The following is a 12,411-nucleotide window of genomic DNA, read 5'->3' on the forward strand; positions in this document are numbered from 1 at the left end:
GCCTGTTTGTGCTGTAGTGTTCTATGTTCTATGTTCTAAGGGGGATGTAATAACTGCAAAGGAGAAAATGGCTGAGGGATTGAACAGGTATTTCATGTCGATCTTCACAGTGGAAGCCACAAATAACATGCCAAAAATTGGTGACAGGAAAGCTATGGCAGGTGAGGACCTAAAAACTATTATCATGAAAGAGGTAGTGTTGAGAAAGCTAATGGCGCTAAAGGCAGACAAGTCTTCTGGCCCTGATGGAATGCATCCCAGGGAACTAAAGGAGATGGTGAGAGAAATAGTAAATGCACTAGTGGCAATTTACCAAAATTCACTGGACTCTGGGGTGGTTCCCGCAGATTGGAAAACAGCAAATGTGACGCCACTGTTTAACAAAGGAGGTAGACAAAAGACAGGTAATTATACGCTGGTTTGCTTAACTTCTGTAGTAGGGAAAATAGTTGAAACTGTTATCAAGGAAGAAATGGCGAGGCATCTGGATATAAATTGTCTCATTGGTAAGGTGCAACATTGGCTCATGAAGAGCAGGTCATGTTTGGCTAATTTGGTGGAATTCTTTGAGAACATTACATGCACAGTGGACAGTGGGGAAATTGTGGATGTGATGTATCCGGATTTTCAGAAGGCATTTGACAAGGGTCAGCACAAAAGACTGCTGCATAAGATAAAGGTGCACGGTGTTATGGTAATGTATTAGCATGGATAGAGGACTGGTTAACTAACAAAGCAAAGAGTGGAGGTAAACGGGTGCATTTCTGGTTGGTGATCAGTGACTAATAGTGTGCCTCAGCGATCAGTGTTGGGACCGCAATTATTTACGATTTACATAGATGATTTGGAGTTGGGGATGAAGGGCAGTGTGTCAAAATTCGCAGATGACACTTAGATGAGTGGCAGAGCAAAGTGTGCAGAGGACGCTGAAAGTAAGCAAAGGGATATAGATAGTCTAAGTGAGTGGGTGAGTGTCTGGCAGATGGAGTACAGTGTTAGTAGGAATAACAGCAAAATGGACTATTATTTAAATGGTAAAAAATTGCAGCATGCCACTTGCAAAGGGACCTGGATGTCGTTGTGCAAGAATCACAAGGAGTTGGTTTGCAGGTGCAGCAGGCAATTAAGAAGGCAAATGGGATTTTGTCCTTCACTGCTAGAGGGATGGAGTTTAAAAATAGCAAGGTTATGTTGCAGCGGTATAGGGCGCTGGTGAGGCCACACCTGGAGTATAGTGTAGTTTTACTGGCACTGGAGGGGGCGTAGAGGAGATTCACTAAATTGATTCTGGAGTGGAGAGAGTTGGCTTATGAGGAGAGACTGAGTAGACTGGAGCTAGACTCATTGGAATTCAGAAAAATGAGGGGAGATCTTATAGAAAGATATAAGATCATGAAGGAAATAAATAAGATAGCAGAGAAGTTGTTTCCACTGGTGGGTGAAACTAGAATTAGGGGGCATGGCCTCAAAATAAGGGGGAGTAAATTTAAGACTGAGTTGAGAAGGAACTTCTTCACACAAAGAGTTGTGAATCTGTGGAATTCCCTGCCCAGTGAAGCCGTTGAGGCTACCTCATTGAATGTTTTTAAGGCAAGGACAGATAAATTTTTGAACAGTAAAGGAATTAAGGGTTATGGTGAGCGGGCTAGTAAGTGGAGCTGAGTCCCCAAAATGATCAGCCATGATTTCATTGAATAGCGGAGGGGGCTTGAGGGGGGCCAGATGGTCTACTCCTGCTCCCAGTTCTATAAAACAATATGCATGTATGGGATGCACAAATTGCCAAAATTTCTTTGGCCCTATCTCCCCTGCTTCACCTGGAGGGACAATGGAAGCAAGGGCACAGGAACACTATCGCCTCTAGGTTCCCCTCCAATTTACAGTGTCCTGACTTGGTCAATTATCATGTCAAAATCCTGGAACTCCCTAATTATCACAACTTTGGCAGTGTCTATATCACATGGTTTAAGAAGAAACCCATCACCACCATTTGAAGGGCATTAATGTAAAAAAAACAGTGGGATCAGATCTATGTGAGAAATTGCAGGTAAATTACCCAACCAATTTTAGCTTCTTGCTTGCTAGATTTTCACCAAGCTGGCAGGGTTAAAATTGCCCCATGCAAATATAAAAAACCTCTTGCATGCTTTTTTCAGCCATTTTTCAATATAAGCATCTTGGCAGTTTTGTAGGGAACAACAAAAAAAAGTTCAAAATCTCTTTGTCCTTTAGGGAAGGAAATCTGTTGTCCTTACCTGGACTGTGGGAGGAAATTGGAGCACCCAGAGGAAACCCATGCAGACATGGGGAGAATGTGCAAATTTCACACAGAGAGTGACCCAAGCCAGGAATTGAACACGGATCTCTGGTGCTGTGAAGCAGCAGTGCTAAACTACTGTGTCACTGTCTCCTCTCTTTCAAAGGGCTTCAAAGGGGTCTGCTCACACCTGCAGCTTCTGACAGGGTGATAGGGAAATGTCCAGTTTATAGAATGGAGTGCTGCAACGATTTACAATCCCTTCAGGTTACCAAGGGGCATGGGGGTTAAAGTGATCTGGCCACTTAAGATTTTGCACACCTGACAGATGGGAATACAGAAATTAATCACAGGACTGCTGGAAATCACAAAGTGGAGATGCCAAAGCTGGACCGGGGTAAACACAGTAAGAAGTCTCACAACACCAGGTTAAAGTCCAACAGGTTTATTTGGTATTAAATGCCACTAGCTTTCGGAATGCTGTTCCTTTGTCAGGTGAGTGGGGAATTCTGATCACAAACAGGGCATATAAAGGCACACACAGTTTACAGAATACTGATTAGAATGTGAGTCTTTTCTGGAGACAATACACATTTCTTTAACCTATGCTTAATGCTATCTCCACTCACGTTGTCTGCACCTTTAAGACTTGATTAGCTGATTAGCTGTAAAGACTTGCATTCTAATCAGTATTCTGTAAAATCTGTGTGCCTTTATATGCCCTGTTTGTGATCAGAACTCCCCACTCACCTGACGAAGGAACAGTGTACAAAATAAGCTTGTTGGACTTTAACCTGGTGTTGTGAGACTTTTTACTGGGAAATCACAATGCCAGGAATGGTCTTCAGGTCTATCCGGGCTAGAAGGGGCAGTCCAGCGACGAAAACCCCATCCCAATGGAGAGTGATAAGGTCAACTCCTTGCCCTTAGCCTGAGCCAACCCAACCTGAAGTACTCTTTCCCTGCAGCCAGGCTGCAGCAGAGAGGCAAATGGCCACTGGACCTGTCTCCTCGAGGCCCAATGTTTTCGGCCAAGATGTCAATTCCAGGGGGCAGCCCACTCATTCAGAGCCTATCCCCTGCCTCAGCTACCTCGGCATTCAAGGAATGGGGGGGGGGGGGGGGGGGGGGGGGGGGGGGGGCACCATTTTTAAAGGGCACCCAATATTAAAAACAATCCCACCACAGACACGGAGACCCTCCCGATGGAACCCCCTGTACAGGCATGGAGAGATCTCCTACGAATTTCCCCCTTCGATGTGAGGAACATTGCACCCCCCCGCAGGAACCTCACCATGGACATGGGAAGCTCTTCTCCCAAGGGAATGCCCCCCACATGGACATGAGATACAGGAACCTGCCCAGAGACCTCATCCACTGACATAGGGAAAGCCCCAACTATCTTCCAAATGTCCCTGGTATCAGGGAAGTGCCAGGGAATGACCCTCTGCCCCCAGGTCTGTACTTACCGATGCACTGCTGATGTGTTCTCTTCATTGGGTCTCTGTTTGTCAGGACCTGTTGCAATACCATCCAATGAGACATCAGTCGGGGGAAGGGGGAATCCCTGTACCAGGAGATAATAGAGTGAGGAATATGATGAGATGTTAGTGTATGGTAATTGGATTTCCAGCCTTTCATGGTGAGAACTTCAATTCGTCATTATCAGGGGGTGAGAACAAACTCAGATTGTTCAGAGATCCCACCAGCATAAAAGCCATTTGGGGACATTAGGTAGGATGACCGTGAAAGCAAAAAATGTTCACCGGGGTTATCCATCCCCACTGGCTTTCCCGCCCACTGAAAACAGGAATGGAGAATCCAATCAACACTGTCTGTTTCATGGTCATCCTACCTGGCGTTAACATATCAAATATTACACCTGTTAAAGAACAAAGATTTTTTAAAGTCCTATTTTTCCTTTCCTAATGTTTCATACCACACCATCACTTAAATGGGGAAGTATGAAATATTGGGAGGCAGGATGGTGGCACAGTGGTTAGCGCTGCTGCCTCACAGCACCAGGAACACAGGTTCAATTCTGGCCTTGGGTTTGACATTCTCCTCATGTCTGCATGGGTTTCCTCTGGGAGTTCCAGTTTCATCCCATAGTCTAAAAATGTGTGGGTTAGGTTGATTGGCCAGGATCAATTGCCCCTTAATGTCAGGGGGATTAGGAGGGTAAATATGTGGAGCTACGGGATAGGACAGGACTTGGATAGGATTGTTTGTGGTGCAGACTCAATGGGCCAAATGGCCTTCTTCTGCACTGTAGATTCTATAAAATGTTAGCTACAGTTGAACTAACCATTGTATATATAACAAAAAACAAGTATCAGAGAAACTGACACCAACAGAATTTAACTTTTTACAAATGATCCAGTAAATATTAAGATATAAATGACCACATACAATATATATTCAATACTTTGTTCGCCTTATGGAAACTTAATATTCTACTGGTTTTACAGTATATCCTCTATTAAATCCATAAACGGATTTACAATTAATGTATTCTATTTCTAATTGGATTTTGTTTTTGAAACCTCCCCAATAATATAAAAACATTCTAACGTGCTATTTTATTCCAATTGGCAGTGCCTATATTTTCATTTTGATCATTTTGATGATATTCTGTCATGGAACATTTTTCATCCTACCAACAATGTTATTCTGCCAACAGTGTTGTACAAGACGTTCGTTGGTAAAGCCACACTTGGAATACTGTGTACAATTCTGGTCACTCTATTAGAGAAATTATATTATTACACTAGAAAGAGTGCCGAAAAAATTTACTTGGATGCTACTGGGACTTGATGGTTTGAGTTATAAGGAGAGGTTAGATAGACTGGGACTCTTTTCTCTGGAGGCTTAGGGATGATCTTATAGAAGTCTACAAAATAATGAGGGACATAGATTAGCTAGATAGACAATATCTTTTCCCAAAGGTAGGGGAGTCTAAAACTAGAGGGCATAGGTTTAAGTTGAGAGGGGAGAGATACAAAAGGGTCCAGAGGGGCACCACAGAGAGCGGTGAGTGTCTGGAACAAGCTGCCAGAGATAGTAGTGGAGGTGGGGTGCAATTTTGTCATTTAAAAAGCATTTAGACAGTTACATGGGTAAGATGGATATAGGAGGATATGGGCCAAACATGGGAAATTGGGATTAGCTTAGTGGTTTAAAAACAAAAGGGTGGCATGGACAAATTGGGCCGAAGGGCCTGTTTCCATGCTGTAAACCTCTATGACTCTATGATAATGACTCTAGATACTACCAGACCTGCTGAGGATTTCTTGCATTTTCTGTTCTTATTAGAAATTCAATATCTCAAAGAACAGGCGTCATTGACAACTCACTCAAAGTTGCTATTACTCCTCTAAGTGGTGCTCTGACACGTATTTTTCAATGTTAAAGTTGCCACTGGCTGTGATACGCAATAATTCCTATTTAATAGTTAAGTCAGGCTGATTGATTACTCACGGCATTTTACATGGTAAGAAAATATTGTCATTTTCTTACCTGACTCTGATGTTTTTAGATTGCTGATTATCTCTATCTCCCCCTACTGTTTACTCACTTTCTTTCCTCTGATGCTTATTTTGCCATTGACATATATTTAATGCTTCTTGCAATGTGAGTGGCACTAACAAGGCTGGAATTTGTCTCCAATGCTTAATTGTGCTTGAGAAAGTGATGAGTGAGCCACTTTCTTCAATTGTAGCAGTCCACAGTGCTGTTAGGAAGGGAGATCCAGTGAGAGTGAAGGAATGGTAATATGGTTCCAGACAGTGCATATCTTGAATGGAACGTGATAAGGCACGTCTGGGAAATTTGCCACATTGCTGGGTAAATGTTAGTGTTGTAACTGCACTGAAATAACTTGGCTAAGGGCACTGTTAGTTCTGGAGTGAATCAAATTGTTTGACGATTAGTACTTGTGATGATAGAGATCTCATTTTCAGATATGCCTGGTGCTGGTCTTGGCACGCTCTCCTACACTTTTGAACCAGGGTTGATCCCTCCACTTGTCAGTAATAGTGGAATGAAGGGTAGGTCATAAGGTTGCTGATTGTGGTTGAGTACAATTTTGCTGCTGCTGATGGCTCACAGTACCATACAGTTTCCCAGCTTTGAGCTGATAGATTTGGCACACTAGCAATGCCACACAACATGATGGAGGGTCTCCTCAGTGAGGAGGTGGACTTCATCTCCACAAGAACTATATAGTGGCCTATGAATACTGTCAAGGACAGGTGCAATTGCAATAGGTAGAAGAGTGAGTATAAGGTCAAGGAAGTTTTTCCTCTTGTTGCTGCTTGCACATCTGCCATAGGCCTAGTTGGGACAGGTATCTCCTTCAAGATTTGGCCAGTTCAGTCAGAAGTTGTGCAACTGACCCTTTGCTTAGTAATGGACATTCAAGTTCCCCATTGAGAGTACTTTTTGTGCCCTTACTATCCTTTGTGCTTCTTTGAAGAGGTGTTCAATGTGGAGGAGTATGGATTCATCAGCTAAGGGAAGGCAGTAGATGATAATAATCAGGAGGCTTCTTTCTGGTGTTTGACCTGATACAATGAGACTACATTGGCTCCAGTCTTGAGGATTCTCAGGACCATTCCCTCATGACCATATACTGCCACCTCTGGTGGATCTGCTCTGTTGGCAGGGCAGAAGTGGTACAAGAGGAGTATGTTAGATTGGCTGTAATGCTTCATTTGGTGATTATGATAATTTCAAGCTTTTGCTTGATTAGTCTGTGGGGCAACTATCTTAATTTTGGCACAAGTATTAGTAAGGAGGACTTTGCAAGGTTGACTAGGCAGGGTGTGCCTTTGTCATGTTCAGTGCCTAGGTCAATTTTGAGTGGGTCCATCTACTTTTATTCATATTTGACTTTTTTGTTTTGGTTTGATCCATGGGACTGGCTTGCTGGGCCATCTCAGGATAGTTAAGAGTCAACCATGTGGTGTGGGTCTAAAGTCACATTTAGGTCAGATTGGGTAAGGATGGCAGATTGCCTTCCTGACAGGGCCTTGGCAAACCTGATGCAGTTTTATGATAATCCAGTAGCTTTATGCTCATTAAAAATGAGCCTAGATTTTTATTGCAGATTTACTGAATAATTTAGTTTTAATTCCACTAGCTGTTCCTAGATCTCTGGATTATAAATCCAGTAATGCTACCGTCCAACCTGTTATATTCCACATCTCTATCTTTTTCTTTTCTCCATGATGAATGGAGTTATGTGATAAGGAAGGGAAGGGAACCAATGGCTAAAGATTGGACGGACAGCTGGTGTTTGTGTTGGAGGTCTCTCAGGGATACCTTTTCCATTCTTCCCTTCAATGACCCGAGCTTCATCCCATTGCCCTTGTTCCATTGCATCTCCTTCAGCTTCCCAATATCCCATTCAACTTGCTCTAAGCCACCCTATCCCATTACTACTGCACCTCTTCACCTGTAGATACTGAAATTACTCGTGAGGCAAAACAGAACTTGAATATTGCTGAAAAGGGAGACATGGTGCCAAAGTTTTGTATCTTTCACTCATCAGCACAAATGCAAGATTGCCAAATTTCAAATAATTACAACAATATATATTACAGGAGAAAAAGGTGCTGAATGATTGGCAAGTTGAGTCTGGACAAGGCAATGCCATGGAGAAAGCAATAGCTAAACAGATAGTATGAGCTTCTACAAGTGTTTATAAAGAAAAAGAGTAAGTAAAGTGAGTGTTGGCCCTCAAGAATGTCTTGAAAATTAATCATAGAAATTGTCATCCCTACAGTACAGAAGGAGGCCATTTGGCCATTGAGTCTGTACTGACGACAATCCCACCCACACCCTATTCCCATACCCCTCATTTGTCTTGCTAATTCCCCTGAAGCTAGGGTTAATTTAGCATGGCAAATCAACCTAACCCGCACATCTTTGGATTGTGGGAAGAAATCAGAGCACCTAGAGGAAGCCCATAAAGATATGGGAGAAAATGCAAACCCCACACAGACAGTAACCTGAGGTCGGATTTGAACCTGAGTCACCCACATTGTGAGAGAGCAGTGCTAACCACTGTGCCACCATGCTGGCTATATATAAGGAGATAAGGAAACGATGGATGAATTAAACAGATATTTTGTGTCTGTCTTCACTGTAGAGGATACAAATAATATCTCAGAAATAACACTGAATCAGAATGCAAAAGGGATGGAAGAATCTAAAACAGTTATAATCAACAGGCAAAGGATATTGAGAAGATTATGGAAACTAAAAGTCCCCAGGTCCTATGGACTTCATCCTAGGATCTTAAAAGAAGTGGCTGCTGAGATGGTAGATGTATTTAATCTAGCTTTAATTTTCTAAAGCTCCCTTAATTCTGGAAAATAGTGAATGTGATCACTCTATTCAAAAACCTGTAGATACAGAGGTAGAAAACAGGAAACCACGGGCCAGTTAACTAAACATAGATTATAGGGAAAATACGAGAATCTATTACTAAATAACTTATACCATGGCATTCAGAATATCTGCATTCAAAGGACAATAATCAGATCAATCGAGAATGACTTATTGGAGTCTTCTGTAAAATTCTCAAGCTTCTTTTTTGTTTAAAGTTTATTTATCAGTATCACAAGTAGACTTACACTGTAATGAAATTACTGTGAAAATCCTCTAGTCACCACACTCCAGCGCCTGTTTGGGTACACTGAATTTAGCATGGCCAATGCACTTAACTAGCACATCTGTCACACTGGGGGAGGAAATTGGAGTATCTGGAGGAAATCCACACAGGCACAGGGAGAACGTGCAGATTCCATACAGACAGCGAGCCATGCCAAGAATCAAACCTGGGACTCTGGCACTGTGATGCAGCAGTGCTAACCACTATGTTACTGTGCTGCCCACATGGATGAAGGAAATCCTATGGATGACAAGATACTACATCAAAGTGCTACTATGCAAAATAAAAATTCATGGTGTAGATGATAACATTTTAGCATGGATAGTGGATTGGTTGGCTAACAGAAAACAGAGAATAGGCGTAAGGGTGGGCAGAAGGACAGAGATTGGAAAAAAGGACATGAAGGGTCAGATGGGGTAAGTGGAAGGGTAGACCTGGCATAGGTGACATGGAGGGATTGAGTGGGTGGTTGGAAGGGCAGAAACTGACATAAAGGACATGAAGATCCTAAAGGGGCAAGTGGGGGCATGAGGTGGCATGGATGCTACATGAGGGGTGTCTGGAGGGTGAAGGGGGTGTGAGGGGTATTTGTTGGAGGTCCTTAATTTTTTCACCTGGACAAAGATCTATGGCACCAAAATGAACCTTTCAAACAGCCCACCTCGATATCTGGCACACCCCCTTGGTTGCCTCTGCACTTCTTCCTCCGTCACCTGGTCCAACCCATGTTTGCAACTGTGCCTCCCACCCGTGAAGGTGCCATCTAAACGGGCATTTTCTCCTGGGGTGGATAGACCAAGCTAGAGATTGTACCAAGTTCCCTGCCCAACTCAAGGATGAAGATCCAAGCCAAGGGCCAGAATTGTCTGGCTGTTCATGGTGGTCCTGTCAACTGTGGATTTCCTGGCTGTGTGGAGTACAGTTGATGGGAAATCCCATTGATAATAGCAGAATCAGAAGACCCTGCCACCAGCGAATCCCACCGTGAGAAACATGCTGCAGGGAGGCCAGAAAATCTCCCCTCCCTCCAAGGAGTCTGCAAAGAGATGTGGATATGTTAAGTGATCGAGTAAAAGTTTCGGACAGAATGTGGGAAAATGTGAAATTCTTCACTATGGCAGGATGAACAATAAAAAAGTTTATGATAGAGCGAGGCAGCAGGACTCTGAGGAACAGAGGAATCTGGGTGCCTTGTTAGGTGAATCAGAATATATGAAGTATTTGTAATATATGTAATATGGGAGTACAGCAATAATGAAATACATGGGGAATGGAATATAAAAGTGGGGATGTTTTTCTACATTTGTACAGGACATTGTGAGATGACATCTGGAATACTGAGGACAGTTCTGTTCTTCTTTAAGAAATTATGTAAGTGCATCAGAAGCAATTCAATAATTTCCCAGTTGCTTTCTCTGTGACAGCAATTAGAGTCAACTTGTCAACTGATCAGAACTTGTTCTCCTGTAATATAAATTGATGGCATTGTGTGAAAGCTGACATTGTTGTGTTTGTCCTGATGAGTGTAAATAATTCACTCAACTCCTATTTTCCTCATTTCCATTTTTCCACTTTGCTCATTTTTTAATAATTATCCACTCATAATCATTCCCAATTGTAACTCCTAAGATCCAGAAAGGCTAGAGATCCCCTCAATTTAAAAATAAATAATTCACAGGTTGTGGGTGTCACCAGTAATGTCAGAATTTAATGCCCAACCCAGAATGTCTTTTACCTGTGATGATGGTATAACATTGATTGGCTGATGGAAAGTCAATCACTCTGCTGTAGGTCTGGAGTCACATATATGCCAGACTGAATAAAGGTCCCAGACTTTCTTTTGTAAAACCAATTAGTTAACCAGAAGGTTTTTTAGTTTAATCCAACAGTTTCATGGTCAGCAATATCGATATTAACTTCAACCAGTTTCACTCCTCCTAACTTTCCTTCGCATATATTTCTTTCAAAAATCGTTTTGTTTGCTTTAAAATTCAACTTGGTTTTAAAACAATTTAAAATGAGGGCAAAAATATTCTTTCCAATTTTATTTTTCCTACATCTATCCCTCCCATTAACCAACCAGAATCTACTGTATATTTGGGGAATTACTGTGATTGGCATGGCCCCTTTAAGAGGACAATCACACAGTCACTCTGTGACATCATCGGGCCTTCACAGCCTGCTGGCAGTTGGGGATTGGGGCCAATACAGTGAACACTTAAAATAAACCTGCCCGCTGTTTTTATTAAAAGTTGTGTGGACACCCTGAATGAAGTGATCTCTGCACTCCTGCAGCCAGAGACAACACACCATACAATCCCTGCAGGGCAGAAAGATATCATTTAGCCCATCAAGTCAGCATCGACCCTTTAAAAGAGCATTCCATCCGGGCTTTTCCCTCAACCCAGCGTATTTACCAGGGCTAATTCACCTAAGCTACACATCTTTGGGCACTAAGTGGCAATTTAGCATGGCCAATTCGTCTAACCTGCACAAAATACTGGGCTTCTATTAGGAATCTTGAAGATGGTTGAAATGCCACATCAAAAGAAGTCATACAATGAAATCTTGCTCCACTGCCTTACAGGGCAATGAAGAGTATGGTGAGGGCAAGGATGGTGACAATGCCAATGCCCAAAGGCATAGCTCAAAGAAAATTTTTAAAAATTTGCATTAGATAATCTAAGTCTATATTTAATGGACAGTGATATTTTAATGGGCTACTTAAAAATAAGTTGATTATTTGGCTGAAATAATGGCAATGAAAAGATATAGGCTGTTGGAATTGCTGATTATTATTACTGACTTCACTTTGAAGTTCTGATTATTTTACAGCAACTGAAATAGCTGTTTTGATATTTTATTCATGCAATTCCAGAGGAAGATTACTGTTCAGTTTATATTAAAAACAATAAAAAGTCAGAGCTAACTTATAAAAACTATCAACAGGCCTTAGCAGTGGAAGAGAGCTGTAGGGTTGGGCAGAAGGCAGCAATGTTTTAAACAGACAACAGTAAATACATATCACCTTGCCTTAAAGGTTATTGTGATCTAATTGGAAATTAGCCAAAGAACAAAATAAACAACAATGGAACACCTGTCATCAGAATTGTCATCAGGTAAGTGAAAATATGTAAATATTAGATCAAGATTTAAGACACCAAACTTGGTGTTATTTCTTTTCTTTTGCAGAATTGCAACCTCTAGGGTTTGGTATTCCCTTATCGCAAGTCATCCTCAATGACTGTGCCCGTAAGAAGAAGCAAGATGCAGTGAAGGAAGGCCGGAGAGACTGCCTGGACTTGGAGACAACAGTAATGAGATTTCGGGCCAAGAAGCAACAGAAACATGTGTCTGACAGTGATACATTGCTGCAGTCAGCATCAAAAATAGAAAATGAGCCCCTCTCTCCAACCTTTCTGGATAACCTTTCTAGAGGCCATAGGCGGGTATGTAATTTGTCCAATGTGGGAAG

General features: G+C 42.1%; 1 protein-coding gene across 4 annotated transcripts in view; it reads left to right on the plus strand.

Moving 5' to 3' along the window:
• The window catches only part of LOC145342209 (rho GTPase-activating protein 6-like), a 214,022-nt gene that overhangs the window by 162,613 nt on the left and 38,998 nt on the right, over positions 1-12,411 (plus strand). For all 4 annotated transcript variants that reach the window (XM_080187564.1, XM_080187566.1, XM_080187563.1 and 1 more), the window contains exon 4: positions 12,129-12,385. In XM_080187564.1, the coding sequence (XP_080043690.1) occupies positions 12,129-12,385 (257 nt within the window). The remainder of the gene's footprint in view (positions 1-12,128; positions 12,386-12,411) is intronic.

The sequence above is a fragment of the Carcharhinus amblyrhynchos genome, chromosome 4, assembly GCF_965287045.1.
Source record: "Carcharhinus amblyrhynchos chromosome 4, sCarAmb.v2.hapA, whole genome shotgun sequence".
NCBI lineage: Eukaryota > Metazoa > Chordata > Chondrichthyes > Carcharhiniformes > Carcharhinidae > Carcharhinus > Carcharhinus amblyrhynchos.